At 54.4% G+C, this 26277-nt stretch overlaps 4 protein-coding genes across 8 annotated transcripts in view; 3 read left to right on the top strand and 1 right to left on the bottom strand.

The window, feature by feature from the left end:
• ZDHHC4 (zinc finger DHHC-type containing 4) lies at window positions 1-8760 on the top strand. Of its 5 annotated transcripts, none has more exons than XM_027684072.1 (7): window positions 1-87; window positions 1241-1375; window positions 3790-3875; window positions 4992-5170; window positions 5266-5391; window positions 6178-6422; window positions 7969-8760. In XM_027684072.1, exons 2-7 carry the CDS (start codon window positions 1253-1255, stop codon window positions 8251-8253), a joined length of 1044 nt encoding a protein of 347 aa, XP_027539873.1. In that variant the 5' UTR covers window positions 1-87; window positions 1241-1252; the 3' UTR covers window positions 8254-8760. The 5 variants fall into 5 exon arrangements, with proteins under 5 accessions (XP_027539873.1, XP_027539874.1, XP_027539877.1 ...); XM_027684073.1 differs by lacking the exon at window positions 1-87 and adding an exon at window positions 599-695 and having other exon boundaries at window positions 1245-1375; XM_027684076.1 differs by lacking the exon at window positions 1-87 and adding an exon at window positions 609-663 and having other exon boundaries at window positions 1245-1375.
• Window positions 8761-9198: 438 nt separating this feature from the next.
• E4F1 (E4F transcription factor 1) lies at window positions 9199-19602 on the bottom strand. Its single transcript, XM_027684055.1, has 15 exons — window positions 19364-19602; window positions 18946-19100; window positions 18504-18643; window positions 18281-18377; window positions 17404-17609; window positions 17086-17206; window positions 16678-16830; window positions 16040-16206; window positions 15357-15575; window positions 14958-15063; window positions 14056-14273; window positions 12907-13105; window positions 12020-12180; window positions 11171-11233; window positions 9199-10233 (listed from the first exon to the last, which is right to left on the bottom strand). Exons 1-15 carry the CDS (start codon window positions 19600-19602, stop codon window positions 9886-9888), a joined length of 2592 nt encoding a protein of 863 aa, XP_027539856.1. The 3' UTR covers window positions 9199-9885.
• PGP (phosphoglycolate phosphatase) lies at window positions 19567-22942 on the top strand. Its single transcript, XM_027684079.1, has 2 exons — window positions 19567-20216; window positions 20798-22942. Exons 1-2 carry the CDS (start codon window positions 19601-19603, stop codon window positions 21121-21123), a joined length of 942 nt encoding a protein of 313 aa, XP_027539880.1. The 5' UTR covers window positions 19567-19600; the 3' UTR covers window positions 21124-22942.
• A 2523-nt stretch (window positions 22943-25465) lies between these two features.
• BRICD5 (BRICHOS domain containing 5) overlaps window positions 25466-26277 on the top strand; it is a gene marked incomplete at its 5' end in the record, with an annotated part of 2622 nt that continues 1810 nt past the window's right edge. Inside the window, 2 exons of the mRNA XM_027684080.1 lie at window positions 25466-25630; window positions 26060-26212. Coding sequence (XP_027539881.1) covers window positions 25466-25630; window positions 26060-26212 — 318 coding nt within the window. The remainder of the gene's footprint in view (window positions 25631-26059; window positions 26213-26277) is intronic.

The following is a 26277-nucleotide window of genomic DNA, read 5'->3' as shown; positions in this document are numbered from 1 at the left end:
CGGCCGCACGGGCGGTTTCAGTTGTCAGACACCACGGAGGGACGCGGCACAGGGCTGCATCCTGCGTTTTCCCACCTCATCCCGGCCCCCAGGTGAGATCCAGCAGGTGCTGGAGCGAACCCACCTCACCTGCGACGGGGCAGGGTGAGGAGGCTCCGGGTGAGGAGGGAACGGGGCGCTCAGAGCTCTGATAAGGCACGAGGGTTTTGCTTTAGGCGTTTCAACAAAGGCCGCAAAACCGAAGGAATTACTGGAAATTCCTAAGGCACGATGAAGGATGGGCCGGGGCAGCGTCGCTGACCCTGCGGGAAGAAGGAAGCAGCGCATCGGCCGCTCGGGGCTCCCACGGTAACGAGCTGCCCGGGGCCAAGAGAACGCGGCACACGGCGCTGGGGTTATAAAGTCATTTAATTCACACTTTCACGGCTTTAACCCTCCTCCCCCGCCGCCGCCCCGGCGCCCTCCGGAGCCGGGCGCTGGTTCCTCGCTGGGGCCGCTCCGGGAACGGTCCCCGCGGGGCCGCCGGGGCGCGGGAGGGCGCTGGAAGCCGCTGGAAGCCGCTTGGAGATCCTGGAAAAGGGCCCTTCCGCAGGGCTGGACGGCGCGGACCGGGCGGGAGCTCCGCGGCCCCGGGATCCCCCGGGATTCTCCCGGGGCTGGAGCGTGTGCGGGGAAGGGAGCGGAGCTGGGGAAGGGTCTGGAGCAGCAGGAGCGGCTGAGGGAGCTGGGGGGGCTCAGCCTGGAGAAAAGGAGGCTCAGGGGGGGATGCCAGGGGAGACAGGTGGGGGTCGGGCTCTGCTCCCAGGGAACAAGGGGCAGGACAAGGGGAAACGGCCTCAAGCTGTGCCAGGGGAGGTTTAGGTTGGATATTGGGGGAAATTTCTTCACGGAAAGGGTTGTTAAACACTGGAAGGGGCTGCCCAGGGAGGTTTGGAGTCCCCACCCCTGGAGGTGTCCGAGGAATGACAGGACGTGGCACTGAGTGCTCTGGGCTGGGGGACAAGGTGGGGATGGGGCACAGGGGGGATCCATGGGCTGGGAGGGCTTTTCCAATCTGAAGGATTCTGTGAATCTGTCTTGGCCCTCACAGAAATACTGAAAAGCTTGACCTCAGTCCTGGGCACTGGTGGAGGGACTGGGATGTGCTGGTGGAGGGGTCTGGGGGGCCCTGCCTGGGCTGGGGCTGCTCCATTCCCGGGGTCAGTGAATCCCAGGCCCTGACAGCTGCTTCTCTTACATTCCAGGGCTCGGGATGGAATTCCTGACACTCTTCCTGGTTTACCTGTGCTTTGTGCTCCTTGTCACTGCTCTGCTCTGCCTCTGCTCGGGAAGGAAGGAGAGTTTCCTCGCAAGGAGTGTCAACAGGGCAAGCCAGGTAAAGAACTGGCCTTCCAGGCAATGAATGAGCTGCCAGGTGAAGCACTGAGCTTCCAGAGGAACGATCTTCCCCTGGTCTGGTGGCCTGCCCTGCTTCATTGTGCTAAAATTAGTGCAGCTGCTTTATTTCTGCTCCCTAAGAAATGCCAGTGTGTGTGTGGTTAGAGTGATAATATAGTATATTGCATATTTCATCTTGTTTCGACAACTGCTCTCAAGGAGGTGGGGCTGGAAATAGAAATAAACTCCCTTTCAGATGTTTAAATCCTGCCCAAGCAGGTAGTAAAAACTATTTGAGTCTCACAGCTCCTGTCCCTGCCTGTGCCTGTCTGAGGTGGGGGTGAAGATGGAGCTCCTCAAAATGCTGGAAGCACCTTTTCTGTGACACCACAACGTGCCAGCTTTGAGAAATTAAATAATAATCAGGCCCCGGGAATTTTCAGTTTTACGTTATTTGTTGCTGTCATTGAGGGGAAAAAGATGGGGGAGGTTTAAGGATTAAAATAGAGAATTATAGCTGGTGGCAAATATTTTAGGGGAAGCTCTTTAATGCGTGTACTAATGCTGCAGGCTGTTATATGCTAAGAAAGAGGGAGGAATGAAGAGTTTTAAAAGAGGATTAAGAATTGGCATTTTATTGTTAAAACGGAGAATTGGAAAAGCACCAGCTCATTTTTCTGTCTTTTGGGCTGTGCCTGAATGAAAAGGCAAAAAAAGCTGTAGTATTCCTGGAAGGGAAATGATGAGAGAATTATCACTTCACTTGTAAATTATGTTTAATGCTGTTCACAGCAGTTCAGACAGACTTTGATTTTCATTACTAGTATTATATTTGATCTTGGTTTATGGACACACTGTGCAGAGAAATTGATTATTTTCCCCCATTTCTTAATGGAAATGTTTAACAAGCAGGAATTAAAATACTGCTGTGGTGTGGAGCCACTGTCTGGAGGAATTTAGTTGATATTTGTACATATGAGGTAGATCCATGTGAATATAATCAATACTTTACCTGACCAGGCTCCCCAGGGCAGGGGGCACAGCCCCAAACCTGCCAGAGCTCAGCAGGCATTTGGACAACACTCTCAGGGGCAGGGTGGGATTGTTGGGGTGTCCTGTGCAGGGCCAGGAGTCGGACTTGGATGACCCTCCTGGGTCCCTTCCCACTCAAGACATTCCATGGTTCTGTGATTAAACAGTTTCTCAGGACAATATTTTAAATTCACTTCTGGCCGTAATTGATGAACGTAAATAATGTAAGTATGTAAATAATGAAGTGTATAAGCCTGGAAGGCTGTTGAGGTTGCATTCAGGGTGTTTTCCTGCTGGGTTGTGTCTCCTCTGGCAGAGGAGGCTTTGAAAAGCCTCTTCTTACAAACTCTTGCCCCTTGAACCGCTGAGACGAGACGCGCCAGTTATCACCAAAATATTTAGCATCTTCTCAGCTCCACATATGCTTTTTGCCTCCTGGTCTTTCACATCTGAGGCAGGAAGCTCTCGCTGCATATTTTCTCTCCACGTCAGCCAGAAATAGGCTCAGCTGCTCTAATTCCTCCTCCAGGAGCCGTGTGTTGCTATAGAGATGTGTGGGCTCGGAGCAGCTCCACAGGCACAGGCCATGGCTGGGGATTCACTCCAGGGGCACAGGCAGGTCCTCCCTCAGCATGTTGGACTGTGCTTGAAGGGGCAGTTAGACCTGGAGCCATCGGGCTGGATCAGAGGAGTTGAAGAAACCAGATTTTTGGGGCGTTTGGTTGGATTGTGGGTTTTTTTTTCTTTTTCTGGAGGCCAGCAGGCTTTATCCCTTTGCTTATCTTCACTTGATCTGTCAGATGGCCTGATATTGCAGCTGGGAAATTGCTCAGTTCTATCCCCTGCTTAACCAGTGCCCAGCCTGCACCCACCCTAAGCTCCTTAGAACTTTCACACATTAACCCAGATAACGTTTGTTTGGGCCTGTTGGGCTCCCAGGAATGTGGAACCCCAGCAGCATCCCTGCCCCTGCCCTTCTGTCCTCATGGGAAGCGTGGCCAGGAATTGGAACTGCCCTGGGAGGTTTGGAGTGCCCACCCCTGGAGGTGTCCAGGGAAGGACTGGACGTGGCACTCGGTGCTTTGGGCTGGGGGACAAGGTGGGGATGGGGAAAAGGGGTATCCATGGGCTGGGAGGGCTTTTCCAACCTAAATGATTCCATGACTGCATGTCATGGTTGGGCTGGATGATCTCGAAGGTCTCTTCCAGCCTCGATTCTGTGATGAGGAGCTCAGATGCTCCTGAAAACGAGCCTCCTCCCCAGTGCTGTGGCAGCACAAACACAGAGCTGAGGGGCTGGGGACTCGTGTTTGAATTGGAGCTGCCCCCAGGCAGGGGTGATGTGCAGCTGAGGTAACACAGCATCTCCATTTCCCTCAGGTGCTCTCGCTGGTGATCCCCAGCCAGCTGCAGAGGGTGGCACACAGGGTGGCACACGGGGCACTGCACAGGCTCCTCCACACCAGGTATTGCACTTTCCTGCTTTTTCTATTATTTTTCACTAATATTTGTGGTTACTGTTGGGCTCTCCTGCCACCATCAGAGCTTTCAGTATTATCCTGAGATGTTCCCTCTTGGTTAGGGGTGTTTGTCAGGGGTTACAGGTTCCCTTTAAGGTTTGCCAGGCCGTTGTCTCTCTCTTCCTTGCTCGTTGTTTAGAAGGTGGTGCCCTGAAACATTTGAGCATATTGACAAATGAAGATAATGTGGCTCAGTAACAGATGTTGCTCACACTGGTGGGAGCTGCGTCCCCACAGGAATTACCAGGGCCTGTGTGGCAGCTGCAGATGGAGTCAGACAGACTCGCAGGCTCCATCCTCTCCCTCAAATCCCATTAGTCTTAGTCCAGCAGCCTGGATGTCCAGGTGGCTCCAGGGAAGCTGCCCAGCTGCCAAAGTGCAGCCTGCTGGATTCAGGTGGGTTGTGTGCTTCAGGAATCATTTAAATACCTTTTCCCTGGGGACAGGAGCTCCAGTGTGACAGACACTTCAGGGTGTGACATCTCCAGCTGTGCTGTGAGTGCTGGGCTTGTTGTGCTGCCTGTTCTGCAGATCCTCTGCTGTAACCCAGCCTGAGACAGAGAGGTGACAGTGTCAGATTGCTGGGGGCACTGGGACCCCCCATGCACTGAACTGCTGTCCACCCCTGCCAGCCTCCTGCCACTCTTACTTCATGCAGCTGCTCATAGTACTACAGTGTTTTTAAGGTTGTTTTTACTGGAGTTTTCTTTGCTGTCAGAGCAGCAAATGTCTTCTGGCAGAATGTTTTATGGCCTGTTGCTGTGGCATGTTTTGTCAGCAGCAAAGTGATTATGAGACTTTGTACTGACAGGGAAGAAAAATCCAAGGGACGTGGAAATAATGCCGTGAATTTAACTGGCATATTTAAAGGAGTGTATGGGGGAAAAAGAGAAAGAGAAGCCAGTGGATGGAGAAAACACTATTAATATGCAATCCATGCTGGCCTGAAAACCTAAAAGAGGTGTCTCCTTGCATTTGGAAAGTCTTTGATCACCTCTGAGTGTACTTGACCTGTTAATCAGGATGCTGAGTATTAAATAGACTGTCCCCTTTCTGTTCCAGGAGCTGTTTGTTTGTTGTCCTGCACATGGCCCTGCAGGCTGCAGTGTTTGGGGAATACACCTGGGAAGTGTTTGGGTACTGCTGGGAGCTGCAATTCCACCTCCTCCTCCTCCTCCTGCCCTACCTCCTGCTGGCTGGGAACATGAGCTGCTTCCTGCTCTGCTCCCGGGCCAATCCTGGTGAGCTCATGCTCGTGCTGGAGCTGTTTGAAAACCAACCTTGGAAATTCTGTGAAAACCTCTTTTTTTCACTGTTTTCCTTGTTTCTTCGACAGGTATAATAACAAAATCCAACCACGCATCCCTGGTTAAGGTTTATGCTTATGATGGGGTGATGTTCCAGAGAGGCACCGTGTGCCCCACGTGCACCATGGAGAAACCAGCCAGGTCCAAGCACTGCAGTAAGGGCCTGAGCTTCCCTGAGAAGTTAATCCTTTCCCAAAGGAATCCTGCACCAGGAGCTGCAGTTCACACTCCAGCTGGTCTGTGATGAGCTCAGTGCACACAGGGCTGTGTTTGTTCTCCTGGGGTCCCAGCTCACAGCTGCATTTGCCCAGCCCTGGAGCTGCTTTGTTGCTGTTCCTTCTCACAGAAATTGCCAGTTCTGATGGTCTAATTCGGGGTCAGGAACAGCCAAGTTTTTGAGCAGCTGGGAGTTAAATGACAGATTATCACCTGTCAAGACATAAGTACAGGATTTTGTGTTTCACAGAATCACAGAATCCTGGGGTGGTTTGGGTTGGAAAGACTTTAAAGACCCTCTTGTTCCAACCCCCTGCCATGGGCAGGGACACCTCCCACTATCCCAGGTTGCTCCAAGCCCCATCCAGCCTGGCCTTGGGACACTTCCAGGGAGGAGGAGTCCACCACCTCTTTTTCAGCAAGAGAGTTTGCTGTTATCTAAAATAAAGGTGGGAGCTACAATCTCTACCTTTCAGGTGCAGTTCTGTCAGGGAAACCAAAGCTTTGGAGCTGCGGTCTCGGTGAACAAAAGGGGAGAGGGGACACATGATTTTTCTTATGATGTGTATTTCTAATTAATTTCTTTGGCTCAGAAGCTGTCAGCTAAATCCCAGCCGTCACCCTCACGTATTTTTGGGTTGAAAGCTATCCCAGGGCGTGTAAAAATCAATCTGGTTCCTTGGCAGCCCCGTGACCAGGCTGCTGTGGTGTCCCTGCCCCCCCAGGTGTGTGCGGGACGTGCATCCATCGCTTCGACCACCACTGTGTGTGGCTCAACAACTGCGTGGGGGCCTCCAACGCGGGCTGGTTCCTGCTCTACCTGCTGTCCCTGACGGCCACGGCCACCGCCCTGGCTGCCACCACCCTGGCCTTCCTCAGCCACGTGGTGCAGCTCTCCAACCTCCTGCACAGCACTTACCTGGACGCCCAGGGCCAGGAGCGCCCCGTGGGGATTCCCTTCATCGTCCAGGTAAGCTGACGCTACCCAAAGTTTGGCCTCGCTCTTTGCAAGGTCAGGAATCTTTCCCCGCTCCCTGCAGCCTGTTCCCATCCTGGGAGTTTTAGCAGCTTTGCTCAGCTGATGAGGTTTAGAAAGCTGCCATTGCAGAATACTTAAAAAATGTGGGATTTTTCTCCCGGCACTTCCTTGTGCTCTCCCGTTCTTTGGATTTCTGTCTCCAGTGTATGTCACTCAGCAGACCTGGTTCATGATTGTCGTAGTTTGAGACCCCCAAAATCCAATTCCCGAGTCCAAGCCCCCCTCCCACATCTCACCCCAGTGTGAGAGGGGTTTTCCAGACACAAACACAAGACTCAATATGGGGGTAAAGGGAATTATATTACAATCACTACACACATAAATATTATAATACATTATGTATACAATCTTAACCATCTTTCCTATGCTAAAGCAGTATTTACAAGGGATCAAATCTCTTCTCCCTCCAATAAAAGTCCAGAAGGGAGAAGGAAAGACAATAACGAATTTACATTCCATGACCTCCTAACACTTAGGAAACAGCTGACAATCCTTGACATCCTCATGGAGATGTTAAAGCAGGACCCACTACCCTGGAATTTAGATACTGGGAGTATTTTCTCTCATGTGCAAGCTGAGGGTGACTGTGAGTCTCTCTAGCACTGGAGTGATTTTTATCCCAGTCCCCTCATCCCTGTGGTGTGGCAGTGAGGTGATAAGTACTTAGTGCTTTATCTTTTCCTCATCCTAGACAGCAGATGTTTCAGCCTTGGACTCTCACAAAGGGATCCTGGTCAGGAAATGTTTGAGCAATGCCATTACCACTCCCCAGGAGTGGGGTTTGACTCAGAAAAGAGCTGCTTAAACTGTATCATGTCAGCAAAACCCAGAGTTGTGCCAGATTGTTTGTTGCCCCTTCATTTGGCAGTTTGTTTTCAGACGGTTTGTGTTAATGTTTTACGAAGTAAAACGACAACAAAAAACAAACAAGCAAAACTCCAAACACAAACAGTTGGAAATAGATGGGTGTAGAAAATCCTCCCACATATTAGCAGGGCTTGGGAGAAAATACATGTCTGGAACTCTGCATGCTCTGCTCAGAGGTTCAGGTAGAATCAGGGAATTGTTAAGGTTGGGAAACACCTTTAGGATCACCAAGTCCAACCATCAAGCAGCACCTCAGCTCTGTTCACCACTAACCCACGTCCCCAGGTGCCACATCCACAGGGTTTTTGAACACTTCCAGGGATGGGGACTCCACCCCTGCCCTGGGCAGCTGTGACACTGCTTTGCAACCTTTTCTGTGAGGAAATTTTCCCTGATATCCAACCCAAACCTCTCCTGGTGCATCTTGAGGCCGTTTCTTGAGGGATGGACCCTTGCTGAGCTGGGTGGGGGTCGGGGCTGGGACCTTGTTCCTGGGGCTCCCCCACAGCTCCCTGTGCACATGGATGTTCATTCCAGCTGGGGTTTTACAGTGGCCACGTGATTTAATCCTCCAGTTTTTTAACCGAGTTATTTTTCTCTTTCCTTGCAGCACCTTTTCTTGACTTTCCCCAGGATTGTCTTCATGCTGGGGTTTGTTATCCTGCTCACACTCGTCCTGGGTGGATACAGTGCTTTCAGTCTGTACTTGGCCTTCACCAACCAAACCACCAACGAATGGTGTAAATCCAGAAGATTTGGGGTGTCCCACCATGTCTCATCACAGGCCCCTGACAGACAAGTTGTCTACAAAAACATTTATTCTAAAGGAATCTGGAGGAATTTAAAGGAAATCTTTAGGCCTCCTACAGCACTGGAAAGGAAGAAGAAAACATGAAGATATTTGTGCATCTTTAAACTTTTTTTTGGTAAGATTTTTATTGCAGCAGTGGGTCTGGATGCCCCAAACAGCTTTTGGAACCAGATTACTGCAGAATTTGGGCTGATGGTGCCCCAGCAGAGCAAGGTTCAGATCCCTCCCTCTGTGAGGTCTCTGAGGTTCAGCTCAGCCCTGTCTGCAGGATACAGGGACCAGTAGGAATTTCCTGGGATGGAGAGGATGGTTTGGTCCATCTCCCTGCAGTGAATGTTCCTCTCTCTGGGAAGGGCCAACACAGAGCTGCTGTGAATTTTGAGGAAGCTGCATCTTTTGTGAGTATCTTTGTGTGGGAAATGATTAACCCATTTCTGTAACAGTAAGTACAACAGGGTGTATGTATTTAACTGGAAAAAAGATGGTTATTGACAGCATCTTAACCTACAGAGACCACGTTCTGCTGCAGATTTTGTACTAATGTGGAGCACCTTAATTTCAGGAAGGACATTAAAGTGCTGCATCTCTTTACCTGTCTCTTCCTTGATCCCTGTTTTCAGCTCCTTCACAATAAGATGCCATTTCAGCCTGAAAATTGTGAAAATGGGAAAGTCTGGACTGAATCCTCATACCCATCTCTGGACAGAGAAGGGGATCACAGATTTGATACCGAGCTCTGGACATACAGATTCCACTTAACCCTTCTGGCATTTCCCATCTTTATTCCATTGTTTGATTTTAGGCATTTCTCTGTATTTTGGGCACTTTGCTGCCAGGGAAGTTGCAGTTTCCAGGGCTGCCCCCCTGCAGTCACTGCCCAGGCCACATCAAAGCACAGCAGTGACTAGTCCCCCACTTCTCAAGCACGATATAAATGCCCCCATGTCTTTCTCCTTCCAGAAATTCCTTCTGTTTGTGTGATAACAGAGCAGAAATTAGAAAAAAAAATATAGTAAGAACTTTAAATAATTTTATTTTCAAAAATGTATTTATTTACATGCTGAATCTGTACAATATGCAATTAAAAATCCATATATGGTTTAAAAAACCCCAAATTCCTATACAATATGGCTTTCCAGCCCCCAGACTGGCTCTCAGAGCAGCCTGGCTGGCATTGCAGGGTACAAGGATGCATTCAGAGACCAGTACATAAGGCTACTTGTCCAGGATATCAAATAAAAGAGAAATACTGCAGTACCATGCCTTGGGAGGCCTGAAGGAGTGAGGTTAAAGGTATGAGAGTGTTTGAGTGGTGCTCAACACACCCCACAATTCCTTAGGTTTGGTTTTTCTCCACTTGTTTTAAATGCATATGATTAAACAGTCTCTTGTGAGACCCCACACTTTTCTGAATCCTTCTAAAAACCAGACCACTGCTGTCCTGGGGGCAGAGGGAGCTGATTCCCAAAGGATCCTCCTTAATTTGAGGCTGCTGTACACGACAGTGAGCGTCCCCTGTGGCCTGTCAGTCCCTTCCCTGTGTGACCGTGCAGAGGGTTTTATCCCCTGGTGCTCGTTTTAACCTGGGAGCACCTCGGGCCCGTCCCACCCTGTTCCAGGCCTGTCCTATCCCCCTCCAGTGTGTTCTCTTGCCGGGGGCAGGTCAGGGCTGCCCCACTGCCCCGGGCTGGGGCCCCCCAGCCGGCTCTCTGTGCCCTACACGATGACAGTCTGCACCTCCAGCTCCCCCTCCTGCGCGGCGATGACGAACTCTCCCGCGTGCTCCATGATCTCGATGTCCTCGGACGCCACCATGGTCACCGTGGCCTCCTGGGCGGCGACGGCGCCGTCGGCGGCGAGCACGGCCCCGTCCCCGATGGCCGAGGCCAAGGTCATGGCCACCTGCTCGGTCAGGCTCTCGGGGGTGGCGATGGTGATGGTGTCGGCGGCGTCCGCGGCGGCGCCCGCGCCCTCGGCCACGGTGACGTTCTGCACGATGATCTGGTGGCCCGAGCTCGCCTGGTTCACGATCTGCTGCACCACCTTCATGATGTGGCTGTCGACCTGCACGGGGAGCAGAGGAAGAGGCCGGGTGTGTTCACCGGGAGCAGCAATGGTTGGTGCTGTAGAGGCGCGTGGCGGCTGCGGCGCTGCACAACCAGCCAGCTTCCTCCTGCTGGGAGCTCTCATCACCCCAGCACTCTGCAGCACCTCACCCTCGTGGCACTGAAGGTGGGTCACTAGTAAAGTGCTTCCTACAAAAGGCCAAACTGCTGTTTGTAGAAGAGCCTCAACAGTCCACACCCAAACTTTTAAACTGACGGAATCAATTCAGGAGCTGAGCCGGGTCTGACTCCGCAGCAGCCCTTGTTCCCAGCATTTAGGAATGTCTTAAAGGATCACTGCCCCAAGGGGAGAGTGTTACTGTACAATTTACTCAGCCTGCAGCTCTGCTCTGCTCTGCTCTTGGGTCTGAAGCCACCAGGTCACCATCCCTGAGAGGGTCTGGGGTTATCAAACCCACACTGAGCCACACTGTGTTTTCAGGTCTGCAGAGCTACAGACATGGAGTCGTAGAATCACAGAATGGTTTGGGGTGGAAGGGAACTTTAAGCCCATCTCATTCCACCTCCTGCCATGGGCAGGGACACCTTCCACTAGCCCAGGTTGCTCCAAGCCCCGTCCAATCTGGCCTTGGACACTTCCAGGGATCCAGGGGCAGCCACAGCTTCTCTGGGCAACCTGTGCCAGGGCCTCCCCACCCTCCCAGGGAAGGATTTCTTCCCAATATCCCATCCAGCTCTGCCCTCTGTTAGTAGGAAGCCATTCCCCCTTGTCCTGTCACTCCAGGCCCTTGTCCAAAGTCCTCCTCCAGCTCTCCTCTAGGTAGGTAAATGAATGATTTGAAGTTGGGTTTACTTAGCATGACTCTCAGCCACTAAAAGTGACTCATTTCATCTACATCAAGGCCCCAAAATCCCAGTTTGTGTGGCTGCTTTACCTCATGTCTTGTTCCCTCTATTATTTCAGTAGCTTCACTGGTCTCCATGTCTTCAGTAGAAGTCTTGAAAGACAAAATGAGAGGATTTCCTTTTTAGGTTGTTCCAAAGAAATCCTTTGTTACCAAAATATAATTCACTAAGATCTTTCACACAAGTCTTTCTGTCCCCCCCCCCATGATGCAGTAGCTACTCCAAGGAGACCTCCAGGACATTCCCTCCAAATCCCATTATCAGGAGCTACTTAAAATTAATGCAAAATGTTCACAAATAACTGGAAGAGAACCTCCTCTCTCAGCAGGATTTGGCCAAGCAGCAAATTTTTCTCCTATTGGAGAAAAACTATGGCAGCACTAAAGGAACTCAATAACTGAGCTCTGTTATCCTGCTTGGATAAGAACTGGCTCTGTGTCATGAAGAGGGAGAAAGTGAAATACATAATTCATTGCTTTTGGCAGCCTCTGTTAGAAACAACAGAGACTATCTGGGACAAAACAAGCTAAATGGAAATGGGAGAAGAGAACAGGGAAAGCTGAAGTGAGTTTGTGAGGCCATAAAATCCAGTGTGGTCACAAGTTTCCCAACTCAGCCTCCTGCTGAGGCACTGTCAGCCTGCCCTGTGTTCTGCTTTTCCTGCCCACATCACACACAGCACCTCTGGACGGTGAGGAAAGCTCCAAGTGCTTTCCTTCCAAAGCAGGTTAATCCTGCTGACTCCCAGGGCCCTGCAGGCAGGGGTGATCCTGTTCTACCTTCTCCCGAGAGCCTGGAGGAGGAACACGTGCAGCTGCAGTTTTCCTGACCAAATCCTGTGCTAAATTCCACAGGAGCAGCCGTTTGCCCCCTCTCACCTCGATGATGTACTCCTGAGTGTCGGCCACCACCGAGGAGAACTCCACCAGCACCGTGTGGGGATCCTCCGAGATCACCGTGGCCGCCAAGTTGTCGGCGGACTGACTCTCCTCAGACACCATCACTTCTTCCACCTCCTTCATGGCAACGAGGCAGCCACCTGGAAAATTCCCAAAGTGCCAGAAAAACATCACTTTTCATGGCCATCTCACACAGTACCTGGAAGGTGCTACACAGCACCAACGAGGCCTCTTCACGGGATGCCACGGACCAGTAACCAGTGTCACACAAGAGGCTCTCAGCACACCAGGCCAAGGAACAGCCTAGGAAAGCCCTGTGTGACACCAGGCAACTGAGCCTCAAGCAGAGCAGCTCTCCAGTGCAATACCAAAAAATACACAGCTAAATTCAGATGATAAAACCACACAGGATTTCAAAAGCTGTCTGTGAAGAACCTACAGGAAGAGTCTGGGTATATTTTAAGTCCCTGTTCTATTTTGCTGCTGCATTTCAGTATCTCCTAGGAAACTTCTTCTTCCCCTCAAGTAAACTTGCATTGTTCCTTGGAACCTAAATACACCATCAGCACTACCTGAAGGAGTCTGGAAATCCATGCTTAGGAGCTAAAGGAGCAGCAGGTCCAGTGCAACTAACCCCATCAAACAAGATCATCTGTGAGAACTTCACTCGAGACATTTTCCCCACAGAACTCACAGGCCCCTTCAGATACTGGAAGGACTGTTGGGAGCTTCTCCAGGCTGATGTGACCATCTCCAGGCATCTCCTGACGCACACACGGCCTCGGACACGGGGCACATCCACCCCAAGGATCATTTCCCTCTCAGCCAAAGAGCAGCTTGCCCAAAGCCCAGCCCCGGGGGCTCACCTTTGGTGCGGAGGTGCCTGTTGAGCGTCCCGTGCTCGGCGAAGCCGCGCCCGCACTTGTAGCACTTGAAGGGCTTCTCGCCGGTGTGGTGGCGGATGTGGCGCACCAGGGAGCCCTTCTCCCGGAACCCCCGGCTGCAGAACTGGCACACGTAGGGCTTGTCCTCCAGGTGGGTGCGGAAATGCACCTGCTGCGCGTTCTGCACACACAAGGGAACAAGGGGAGGGCTCCTGAGGGGCACGGCAAACCCACGGGGGAGGGATTTCGGCTGCTGGGGGAAGCTCGATGTTTTTAGGAACTCTGGCGTAGGACACGGGGATTGATTTTGTGGCGTCGTGGTTTAGGGACGGCACTGCCCAATTTAGTGCCCCCACTGAGACTCTCCAAAGCGTGAGCTGCTGGCTCCCCCTCCCTCTGCAGTGGGATGGCACAAAAGGTGAAGATCACGGGTGGAGGTAAGAACAATTTACTGGAAACAGCAATGAGGTAAGAAAATGAACAGTAACAGCAACAATACCAATGGCAAAGGGTGCAAGAAAGAAATGAATGATTCCCACAAAAACCTCCCAATAACAGGCAATACTGAACAGCTCCATCCAGCACTGTTTTCTCAGCCCAAAGGAACCCCCTTCTGCCCAGAAGAGACTTCCCTCCACCATCCCCAGCAATGACATGGGTGGTACAGAATAACCTCTGTGTCCTGGTCATGCCCCTCCTGGCTACTGCAAAAATTAACCCTGTCCTGGCTGGAACCAGGACATACTGTTATTCCATATTTGTTCCACACATGAAAGAAGAGTTTCTTCAGAAATGAGACAGTTTTATGAAGACTGTCCTTCTTTTGCCCACTAAACCAAAACCTCTTTTTGGTGTTTCACATCATAGAATCCCAGAATGGTTTGGGTTGGAAGAGACCTTAAAGCTCAGCCAGGTCTCAGCAGGGACACCTTCCACTAGCCCAGGTTGCTCCAAGCCCCGTCCAACCTGTCCTTGGACACTTCCAGGGGGTGGCACAGCCACAGCTTCTCCAGGCATCACGTAAGAGGCAGGTGGCACTTGCTCTTTCAGGAGCGAAGCCCCCTAAGCTCTCCCAAGCCCTGGCTCTGGGAAGGGCAGTCTGGAGGCCAGGCTGCTGTGAGGGGGACACACCTTGGTCTTGTAGCGCTTGCCACACTTGGGGCAGGGGTAGGGCCGCTCGTCCGAGTGCACCCGCCGGTGCCCCTTGACGTGGGCGATGGTCTTGTAGAGCTTCCCGCACTCCCCGCAGCGGAACCGCCGCTCGTTCACGTGCACCTCCTGGTGCTTCTTCAGCAGGTAGGCCTTCGTGAACTCTTTGCCACACTCCTCACACTTGAAAGGTTTGTACTCTAGAGAGACAGAAAGAAAATGAGTGGTTGGTCCAGGACAACCAGCAGCAGCAAGGATCCAGTACAGGCTGTAACTAAATTCTGACCAAAAACTAACCCAGACAAGGAGAGGAATTGTATTTTCATCTGCACGTGTGGGCTTTCATAGAAACACAGAACAGCTGGGGTTGGAAGGGACCTCTGAAGACCACCCAGTCCAACCCCTGCCCAGGCAGGGTCACCTGGAGCAGGTGACACAGGGACTGTCCAGGTGGGGTTGGAATGTCTCCAGAAAGGGAGACCCCATGACCCCCTGGGCAGCTGTTCCAGGCTCTGCCACCCTCCAGGGAAAAGTTCTGCCTCATGTGGAGGTGAAACTCCTTGTGTTTTAGTTTATGGCCGTTGTTCCTCATCCTGTCACTGGCACCACTGAGCAGAGTCTGGCACCATCCTGTGACACCCCTTGGAGATCCTTGTATGGATTGATGGGATGCCCTCTCAGCCTTCTCTTCTCCAGACTAACCAGGCCCAGAACCTCATCAGAGAAATGCTCCAGACCCCTCATCACCTTTGTGGCCTCCACTGGACCCTCTGCAGCAGTTCCTTGTGTTTCTTGAAGTTTATCTCATTCATACATGAATTCTGGTCAGAAGTGGCTCTGTGAGCCATGGCACGTGTCAGACAACTGCACCAGCCCAGCTTTACCTGAGTGACTTTTGGTGTGTGTCTCCAGGGCAGCAGTTTCACTGAAGGCTTCGTTACAGTGAGGGCAAATGTACCGTTTGTACCCGTTGGTTCTTTCTGCAGGTGCCTGTTGGAGAGAAAATGGTGAAGCTTCACTTTGCTTGTACTAGTGTGCAGTGTAAGGATTGCTACCCAAACTCCCATTTAAATACTCCAGCTTTGACAAGAAAGAGATCTCTGTTGCTGAGAGACACTGCACTTAAATCACATGTGAAAAGTGTAACTACGATGGACACAAAGCCCCAGGCACCAGAGAGACACGTGAGGACAACACAGGGGAGTGAGGCCAACAGTGCTGCCTACAACCAAATACAGGCAAGGAAGATTAAAAAATAATCTATTTATGGAATACAAACATACAGACTCTGCTTCTTCTAATTTAACACACTGTTCTCCACACGGCTCCTCTTCTACTTCCACCACTTCTAGTTCTGGAGCAGCTCCAGCAGGTTCATCCGGCTTCTGCACCTCCTCCACAGCAACTCTCTCGATCACAATTCCTGAATTCCTCATGGCCTGCCTCAGCAGATTCTCACTGTTCACTTCCCCCTCACAGGGCAGCTCCTCAGAATGCGACTGCTGAAGGAACAAACAGGAAGTTTGGCACAGCAAATCCACAGTTTGCCCTTTCTTACAGCGACACTGCTGTGACAGTCACACTCTGTGGGGTGTCTAATGCTGTGCTACATGGTTGAAAGATCAACCAGGGAATATCTAGGGCTGGGGAGGAACACGAGGTGGATCTGTACTCTGAAAAGCCAAGGGATGACAAGCCTTTGCTCCTACCACAGTCTCGTAGCAGGGAATGGTCAATAAAAACATCCCCTCATCCTCCACACCCCTGTAATCTACACACTGCTCAGCTCAGCAGCAGAAAGGCCCAGGACAGAGAACAGTGCCTGCCCACGTGGAAAAGTACCTAATTAACCACTTAATTCCCACACTCAGATTTATTCTGAGCACCCACGAAGGTTTTGTTCATGAGGTGAAACATCCTTTGCACAAAACACACACAAAGGGTGTTTAAGAGAGACGACACTCACGTCTGGGTCCAGGGGTTTTCCATCCACCACAGGAAGTTCCTGCATCTGGACATGGACTTCATGGAGAACGTTTCCCTTTGCATCTGTCACGAGGTGGATGACGGGGGAGGCCTCGATGGACTCGCTCGGTATCGATGAGACCGTGTCTGTGTTGGAGCTGCACGAGCCTGCAGGGGAAGCAGCACAGTGAACCTCGTGGGGAACAGCCACCCCTCAGCTCCCTGGGCCCCACAAAACACCTGCCTCACAACAGCCAGTGCTTGTTAACCAGATTCTCACACATTCCTGGCTACAAGCACTTCGGGGTAATAGTTTTGCTCTGTAAATTGCTTTTTCCTGCATAAAGAATATAAAGTGAATACTGTAGAATTTGGGGGTTTTTTTCATAAATGAGATTCCGGGAACGGTTTGTGTTGGAAGGGACCTTAAAGATCATCCCATTTCACCCCTGCCATGGACAGAGACACCTTCCACTAGCCCAGGTCACTCCAAGCCCCATCCAACCTGGCCTTGGACACTTCCAGGGATGGGGCAGCCACAGCTTCTCTGGGCAACCTGTGCCAGAAGGAATTTATATTCCAAGTGCAGGAGGGTTTGGCTTTATCAGGCACAAGGCAGGTCCTGACAGCATCACTGACCTGATGGCAAATCCTCTTTGTTGACAACTATTTCTTTGGTCATGTTGAAGCGAATCTTTTCGGTGCAAGGCGTCAGAGATTTAAGGTGCCGAGTCAAAGCTCCTGATTCTCGGAAGCTTTTCCCACATTTCTTGCATTTGTAAGGTCTTTCATCTGGAAATGACAAGGATCAAAACAACAGGATCAGCTCTGTGTGTCAGGCTGCTGGAAAAACACGTTCAGCTTCCTACAGCACACTGGCTGAGCTTATCCCAGAACCTTCCACTGCCTCCCAGCACCCCAAATACTGGGGAGCTCAATGGCCTCAGCTCAGCAGAAGGTGGAAAGCACAAGAAATTCCACTGGAAGGCAAATGGATAACCACACAGAGCTCCAGCAAGGAGGAACTCTTATTTGGAGAGCCCTTACCAGTGTGCCGCCGGTGGTGCCGGATCAGAGACCCCTTTGTCCTGAAGGAAGTTCCACAGAGTTTACACTCATAGTCCTTCCTGCTGCTGTGAGTGATCATGTGAGCTTTGAGGATGCTGGCCTAGGGAAAGAATTTCCTTTAAGACATTTTCCAAACGGTTTCAGGGTTCTATATTTCAACTACGGAGAACAACAACACCCCTTGTGAGAGCAGAACTTCCCCGTGGGAAGAGCGAAGCAGGCAGTAGAGAAGCTCATTCTCATTCTTTTTGAGATTTCTTAGCTGACTTAAGTGCCACGAGCAGAGATGATACTCACAGTTTTGAATGTCTTCTGGCACAGCCCGCACACGTATCGCCCCTCCTTGTTCACCTGCAGCTTCACCTTGACCAGCTCGCTGGGAACGTCCTGCTCCTGCTCCTCGGGGCTGCCCTGCTCCTCACCCACCTCCCCGTCCACGGGCCCGTCTGCGTTCTCAAAGACATGGTCTCCTGCTACAATGACTTCTTTGATGTGCCCACTGCCTGGGAAAAGGGTGGGGAGACACTTGGGTTCTTTACAGGATAGAGCCTTACCCAACAAACAAGTCACTGTTCCAGCATTTCGTGCAGAAAGAAGGGGAAAAGGTACTTTAAATCTGCAGCTCAAGTCTTTGCAACCCCCTAGTTGTTGCAGTGTAAGTATTAAAGTGGGCACTCCCGGAATGGAGCTTTAAATCTAATTTGCATTAACTTATAACTCGAATTTCTGTTAATTGTTTGCACTAATTAAGCTGAAAGAAGTCAGATTTAGGTTGGATGTTAGAAGGAAGTTGTTCCCTGTGAGGGTGGTGAGGTCCTGGCACAGGTTGCCCAGAGAAGCTGTGGTTGCCCCATCCCTGGAAGTGTCCAAGGCCAGGTTGGACGGGGCTTGGGGCAACCTGGGCTAGTGGTAGGTGTCCCTGCCTGTGGCAAGGGGTGGGGCTGGCTGAGCTTTCCAACCCAAACCTGGGTTTGTATTCCCTGATCCTAAAGCAGAGAATGGCAGAGCTGACCTGGGGATGCCTCTCACAGCTCTGAGGGAACACCCAGCCCCAAATTCCAGTGCCACAGAAGTGTCACAGACCAACCACAACCCAAACCCACCAGAGGAGGACACGGACGAGGTATCAGGTTCCAAACCCCCTGGGGGGCAAAGGCAGCCCCTCAGAGCTCACCTACGATGGTCGAGGCACTGCTGATCTCCTCTGCTATGGAAGAGGCTTCCACGACAATGTGGGCGACAGTGATGGACTCCTCGACAGCAGGAACCCCCTGCTGACACACGGACCGTCTCAGCAGGCAAGTTTTGCTTTCTTTAAACACAGTTGCCCCCCTCCAACCCACCAGGCCGCTGCATCCCAGTTATCTGCAGCCCCGGCGCGGAGAAGCCGCTGTCACCTTTTGTCCTTCCTGGCCGAGGAGCCCGGCGAGCGCGTCGGGAGGGCGCTGGCAGCCCTTCTGCAGCTTGTGCTGCACGAACTCCTGCAGGGAGCTGAACTCGGCCTGGCAGCGCCCGCACTTGTGCACGTCATCCTCGTCTGCGGGGGAAAGCTCCGTCAGCGGCGCCGGCACACGGAGCCACCGGGCCGGGCGGGACCGCAGCGGGTCACTGCTGTCCCCCCGCTCCGGCGGGGCCGCCCCAGATCACCCCCGGAGAGGGACACCCCGCACCCGCCTGGGCAGCCTGACACACCGACAGCCGCCGCTCTGCCCGTCCCGGGAGGTGGGAGGGGAGCGGAGCGGCCTCAGAGGGGACACACGGGCCCCCAGCCCCGCTGGCACCACCGGCGCGGCCCGGCCGCCCCTCAGCCGGCGGGCGGGGGCGGTGCGCGGGCGGTACCTTGCTCGGCGAAGGGCGGCGGGAGGCCGAGGAGCGCGGCGGGACCCGCGGGGGCCGCGGCCCGACCCGGCCCGGCCGGTGCTGCCGTAAGCGCCGCCGGCCCCGCGCCCGTTGCCATCGCGGCCCCCGTGTCGCAACGCGCCGCAAGATGGCGGCTTTACGGCCGTGTCGTCATAACAACGGGACGGGGCTCGGCGGGGAACGCGTCCCGCGGCGCGGGGGTTCCGGGGCCCGTGGGCGGTGCCAGGGCACGGTCCCCACGCGCCCTACGGCAACCTCTGAGCGCCGTGAGCCGGCGAAGCGGAGCCTGGCGAGCTACTGCCGGATTACCAGGGGGTTACCAACGAGTTACCACGGAGTTACCCAGCGCGTTACCTAACGAGCCCCGCAGAGCCCGCCGGCACCGCGTGGCCCTGGCCAATGGCAGCGCGCGGGGGGCGGGCCCTCGGAGAGAGCGACCAATGGGAGCGTAGGACGCTGGGACGGGCGGGCGGGGCGGCGGGGACCGGCTCCGGCGGGGGGCGTGGCCACCGGCACCGCCGCCCAATGGGGACGCGGTCCGTGCGCGGCGCTGCCAATGGGGAGGCCGGGGGGGCGGGCCCGGGGCGCGGCCCGGCCAATGGGCGGCGCGGGGCGCTGAGAGCGGCGGGCGGTCATGGCGGGCACGGCGGGGCCGCGGCGCTGCTGGCGGTTCGAGGGCGAGGAGGCGCGGGCGGTGCTCGCCAACGCCGACACGCTGCTCTTCGACTGCGACGGCGTCCTGTGGCGGGGCGACACGGCCGTCAGCGGCGCGGCCGACGCGCTGCGCCGGCTGGCGGCGGCGGGCAAGCGGCTGTGCTACGTGACCAACAACAGCGGGCGGACGCGCGTGGCCTACACCGAGAAGCTGCGGCGCCTCGGCTTCCCGCCCGCCGAGCCCCGCCACATCTTCGGCTCGGCCTTCTGCGCCGCCCGCTACCTGCGCCAGGCGCTGCCGCCGGGCGCCGCCGCCTACGTGCTGGGCGGGCCCGCGCTCGCCGCCGAGCTGGAGGCCGTGGGCATCCCGCACCTGGGCACCGGGCCCGCCGCCCTGCCCGGCCCCGCGCCCGCTGACTGGGCGAAGGCGCCGCTCGACCCCGCCGTGCGCGCCGTGCTCGTGGGCTTCGACGAGCACTTCAGCTACGCGAAGCTGTGCCAGGCGCTGCGGTACCTGCTGCAGAACCCCGACTGTCTGCTCGTCGGCACCAACCGCGACCACCGGCTGCCGCTCGAGGGCGGCGCCGCCATCCCCGGTGCGCGGGGCGGGAGGGCGGAGGGGGTGGTCCCGGTCCCCCGGCTCTGCGGGACTCCGCGCTCAGCTCTAAATCGTCACACCTCAGTGCTGGGTTGATAAAACAGGAAGTTGCACCTCAACATGAGGAAGAGCTTCTTTCCCTGGAGGGTGGCAGAGCACTGGAACAGCTGCCCAGGGGGGTCGTGGAGTCTCCCTCTCTGGAGACATTCCAACCCCACCTGCTCCACGTGACCCTGCCTGGGCAGGGGGTTGGACTGGGTGATCTCCAGAGGTCCCTTCCAACCCCAGCTATTCTGGGATGCTGTGTGGCAGCCCAGGTGTCCCAGAGCCTGGACTTTGCCTCTCAGCACCCCTGAAAGAGGGATAATCCATGCTGAACCTTTACTCAGGGAATAGTGGTTCCTTTTTTGACTCAGTGTGGGACAGAATTCCAGCCTCCCAAGAGGCTTCGTGTGCCGCCTTTGCAGGGCCTGGCCTGTCCCTGTGGCTGTACAGCCGAGCTGTCGTGTCCCCAGAGCCCTGGGCGGGTGTGGGTGCCGGGAGCCCCGTGCTGGCCCTGACTGTTGCTGCTGTCCCCAGGGACGGGCTGCCTGGTGAAGGCCGTGGAGACGGCGGCGCAGCGCGAGGCCTTCATCGTGGGCAAGCCCAACCGCTTCATGTTCGACTGCGTGGCCAGCGAGTTCCAGGTGGACCCCGCCCGCACCATCATGGTGGGGGACCGGCTGGACACGGACATCCTGATGGGGAACAGCTGCGGGCTCACCACGCTGCTCACCCTCACCGGCGTCACCGCGCTCGACGAGGTCAAGGCACACCTGGACAGCGACTGCCCCGCCAGGCACAGCCTCGTGCCCGACTACTATGTCAACAGCATCGCCGACCTGCTCCCGGCCCTGGTCGAGTAACGGGGCAGCTCTGCCCCGGGGACAGCCCCTGGGCTCACCCTGTGGCAGTAACCTGCTCACTAGGTACTCCCCGGAGTTAGCAACCCTTAGCTTCTCACCTCTCTGTCCTCTCGGTATGATTCTGTTTACATCTCACTCCTGAAATGCACTTTGGAACAAAGGGGGCATTACAGTGGCCCCCAGGGCTGGGGGCTTGGGGCTGGTTTTAATTATAAACACGTCTCTCCAATGTTAGTGATGCTCCACGGCACGGAGTCCTCTGGGCTGGGCTGGGGAAGTGGAGCTGGTTGATGTGAGGAGAAGGGCTGTGTTCTGGCCAGGCTGGGCCGTGGCTCAGCCTGGTTCCTTCAGGGAAATGACTCTGGGGATGTGCAGGAACTGTGGTTGTGCTTGGAAACACTTGTGGAGCTGGTGTTTGCCCTGGGGATGATTCTTTTTCCCCCTGGGGCCCTGTTCGGGGGTGTTCCGGGGCACAACCCCATGTCAGGTCACAGAAACAAATTCGTCTCCTTCATTTGACCACTGCAAATTGCACCTGTGACACAGGTGGGGACGACCCCACACGAATCCAACCCATGGCTGCTGCACACTGTGTCTGTCCGGGGTCAGGTGTGTGTACAGCACATATACACACAGGCACTCCCTGAGCCTAGAAACAGAGCAGAATATATTTAAATTATAAATTTAAGCAGAGTCTATGATAATATATCTTGTTTCCCAGGAGGGAGGATGAGAGGAATGTACTTACTGACGACAGTAGCTATAATTTTCCTACATGCAGAGTCTGTAGCCCTACAGGACTGTCCTTCCCTCCTGCTGCTTCCCAGGAATACCCAGATCAATCCGTACCGAGTTCTGTGCTTCCCTCAGCATCAACACAGCTGCTTGCTTTGGCTTTAGCTGCAGACCCCAGGTCCTGCTCAGTCCCTGGATGGATGTGGGGCCCAGGGCAGCTTTCCCCAGGGGCTCCTGTGTGTGACAGTGGCACGTGCTTCCTTCCCACCCCGAGGTTCCGATCTTCCGCGGGGGCCGGGCGCGGTGGGGCTGTGAGGAGGGCTGGCTTGCTCAGGGATGATTTCAGTTTGGTCTCCAGGTGGGGTTGGGTGACAAAGGGCTCAGCCATGGGGTGGGATTCTGTGCTGGCTGAACCCACTGTGAAAGCTTTTGCGTTACAGAATTAATTGAAAATTATATATGCAAATAACACGCTTCTATTCCATAGATTCCAGTATCTACAGTTCAATTTTAGCACTGGTTTTCCTTCCTGTCCTGCTGTCCAGCTGTGGCAGTGCTGATGCCGTTTCCTTATTGGTAACTTGTCACCTTGCTTGTACAGCAATAACCCTGCAGTCCAGAGGGTCTTGGGGTTCCCACAGTGTTGGCTGATCCTTTGAAAGGGTGTTTGTTTGTAATTTGGAGTTGTGGCAGGAACTGTGGATGATCTCTTCCCTGCTCCTGTCTCAGCTGGAAGGATGTGTGAAGTCACCCAGGTAGAACTTGCCCTGGATCTGGGTAATGTGGAAATGGACATTATGGATTCACTGCAGGTCGTGTCTGATGTAACCATGTGTCTTTGGATTCAGTCCCTGTATCTGGTGCTTTTAGTGTCAGGAAAAGGCCAGGAGAGGTCCAGCCTCCCTCTGGCAGCTCTGCCCTGCCGAGGGTTCTCTCTGGCCAAGGGAGCCGTTGCCTGGACTCAGGGATGCTGGAATGTGCTGGTGGCGCTGTCAGTTGTGCTTCAGAACACTCTTGTCAACTTCCAAACGGTTTTTAATCCTCTACTTGAATTCCCATTAAATTCTCAAATGTGCTCTCCCTGGTACTGTGTCATTTTGTGGTCTTGTCTCCACGAGCTTTGGTGCAGCTGTGCAGTGGGAATCCTGGGAATTAGGGATGCAGTTTGGAAGGGATCCTGAAGATCACACAATCCCACCCCCTGCCCTGGGCAGGGACACCTTCCACTAGTCCAGGTTGCTCCAAGCCCCGTCCAACCTGGCCTTGGACACTTCCAGGGATCCAGGGGCAACCACAGCTTCTCTGGGCAACCTGTACCAGGGCCTCCCCACCCTCACAGGGAAGAGTTTCTTCCCAATATCCCATCTAACCCTGCCCTCTGGCAGTGGGAAGCCATTCTGCCCTGTCCTGTTGCTCCAGGCCCTTGTCCAAAGTCCCTCTCCAGCTTTGTTGTGGGCTCTCTTCAGCCAGTTTGGTCAGCCCTGGGTCGTGCTTGGTAGGAGAACGTCCCAAAGCTGCACTTTCCCTGGGTAGACGCCACCTGAAGGAATTCTGAGCTTTTCCTTTTCCTTGCCTCCACACCTTGGTTGTGTCTGGCTGGCAGGTCTCAAACACCCCGAGGGCTCCTGGACTGCGCAGGATCTGGTGATCTGGGAATGCTGTTCCCTGGGGTGTTTCCCAGGGCAGGACACGGGTGGCAGTGAGGGTGACATTGTGCCAGGGCCCTGCCCGGGCTCTGAGCGAGGGCTGCAGGTGGCACAGGGGTGTCTGCGCGGCATCGGCGCTCGGCGGAGCACAAAGTGCTGCTGGAACGTGGAAGCAGCCGCTGCCAAGGGCAGGCTGCCCCTGTGCCCTGCCATCCGATCCCTCAATGAGGGAATCCAGCCCCTGGGGCCGCACAAAGCCCCCGATTGTGGTCCCGCAGGGGCAGCGGAAGGGCCGCGCCGGGCACTGACAGCAGCGCTGGGCTCTGCGCCGGGCACACCTGCGGCTCCTTGGGTATTTATGTCTGGGGGATGCACATTCAGGTTTCCCAGGTGTGCCTGGAGCCGGGATCATGCCCAGTCTGCGCGTGGGCAGGAGGCAGAGCGGCAGCAGCAGCCAGGTCCTCGCCTGAAGAGGAGGATGGAGGGTGGGGACAGTGCCAGCCCTGCTGCCCCTGCAGTGAGTATCCCTGTTCCCTGCTAATCCCGGGCAAAGGCTGGCTCTGTCCTTCCTCTGGGACTTGACTTTGGACAAGGGCGTGACAGGACAAGGGGCAATGGCTTCCCACTGCCAGAGGGCAGGGTTAGATGGGATATTGGGAAGAAACTCTTCCCTGTGAGGGTGGTGAGGCCCTGGCACAGGTTGCCCAGAGAAGCTGTGGCTGCCCCATCCCTGCAAGTGTCCAAGGCCAGGTTGGATGGGGCTTGGAGCAACCTGGGCTAGTGGAAGGTGTCCCTGCCCATGGCAATGGGGTGGAACTGATGGGCTTTAAGGTTCCTTCCAACCCAAATCATTCCAGGATTCCATGATTCTATCACAGACAGAGCCCCTGCTCTGTGCTTGCCTGATTCTCCTCTGAAGTGCCTGAGATCCCACCATTCCTCTGGATCCTGGTAAGGTTTTGTTCATTCCCCAGCACCCCCAGTTCAGCTCCTGTAAGGCTGTCAGCTGGATAGGTTGGAAGTGCCTGGACTTACAGGGGTTAAACCTGTTGGGTAACAGGTCAGATGTGCCAAGGAAGCCTGGTCTGACACTGGGGATGAGGGCTGGGAGCTGCTGGATTGCTCTATTTGCACCTTTCCCACCTGAGGGAATTCCATTAGCTATTGAAAACCTGCCAGTTACTGCAGGGCTGGGGCTCTGCTCTGTTGGAATCAATAGGATTTCAGATATGTGCAGTTTTAACTCGCTGCTTTTCTGGGGGAATAGTCTGGAAGTTCCCTGTTTTCAATCAAGATCTGTAACTGCCCCGAAGCTGGATGAGCTTGTGCAGTTGGAGCACATCTAACCCTGGGCATGGATTGAATTTCTCTGTCCTTCAGAGAACTGAGAAACATGTTAATTTTTTTTAAGTGTGGCTTGTGTTCGAGATTATTGAAAGCACATTTTCTGCTTTGTAAAAATCCTGTTATGTACCATGAAGTAAAATTTAATTGCTCTAACATAAGAATTAAAGTAAATGAATGGAGCCAGTGGAAGTGTCACAGGACCACTGAGCTCTTTTGCTTGGTCTCCTGGAGAACAACTTAGCAAGAAAATCCAACACGACCAAACACAGGGAGGGGCATGGAAGCAGGATCATTCCACATGGAATCTGATTCCAATGCTGATGGCTCCTCTGGGACTTCTGCTGTAAACCAAAATAATTTAATTTGTGGTTCCCTGTGTGTGGAAAGCTGCTGCTCCAGCCCTGCCCTGGGGGTGTTGCAGCTCCTCTGGCTGTGGCAGTGCTGGTTACTGGGATGTGGGATCTGGAATTCCAGCACTGTGGGATGAAAGCTCCATTATTCCAGGTGCTGTGATGGTTTGACTGCTCTGCACTGCAACCAGTTTGCACAAGGATTTGTGCCACGAGCAGGAAGTGTGTTTGATGATAAAGAATTGGCAGAAGGGTCAATTTTAACTCCTGTTCCTCCTTCCTTTGCCCGGTTCCCAGGACAGGAGGGCCACAGCACGATTCCCAGCTCCCCCCAGGACCTTCTGGATCACCCTGTCCATTGCCTTGATATTTTTTGCAGTTGGCATCAGTGTCGTGGGGGTTCTCAGCTTGTCCCCCAGCTCTGCCCAGGTAAGGGATCCCGATCCAAGCAGGAAGCCCCTCCTGCCCACAGCCCCGGGTTGTGTGGGAAGCAGATCCCAGGAGGGATGAGCGGGGTGAGATCAGGGCTGGGTTTGGCTGGATCCCACCCTGGAGGAGGCAGGGAGGTGCCCGCAGGCTGCAGGCAGGGCTGTGGCAGTGGCTGGGAGTCCCCTGGCCCTTTCCTCCAGCAACTGGTGCCTTTGGCATGAGGGGCACTGGTGCCTCTCCCCAGCCCTGCGTGGTGGAGAGCAGGCTGTCACAGATCATCCTTCCTGTGGGTCAGAGCTTCCTTCTCTCCGTTCCCAAATCCTCCAGGCAAGCAGCAGGGACAGCACAGGGCCCGGGGGGGATGTTGGTGGGAGATGCTGCGCACGAGCAGCTGCTGGTGAGTGCTGCCTTCCCACTCCTTGTGCCCAGGCTGGCTCCCAGCTCGTCCGACTGACACTGCAGGGCCAGCAGGACCCTCTGAGGAACCAGACAGCCTTGGTGGACAAGTCCAGGAGCACTGTCACCTACTACATCACCTCGCAGAGCAACCTCAGCGCCGTGGTGCTGTACGACAGCAGGAACGTGAGTGCCTGGGGCTGGGGGGGTGAGCAGAGCAGTGCCTGGGGCTGGGGGGGTGAGCAGAGCAG

This window comes from Neopelma chrysocephalum, unplaced genomic scaffold (assembly GCF_003984885.1).
Source record: "Neopelma chrysocephalum unplaced genomic scaffold, ASM398488v2 Primary Assembly neopelma1_65b, whole genome shotgun sequence".
NCBI classification, from domain to species: domain Eukaryota; kingdom Metazoa; phylum Chordata; class Aves; order Passeriformes; family Pipridae; genus Neopelma; species Neopelma chrysocephalum.
Note: the sequence above shows the minus strand (reverse complement) of the source record. Positions and strands in the feature narration are given on the sequence as shown.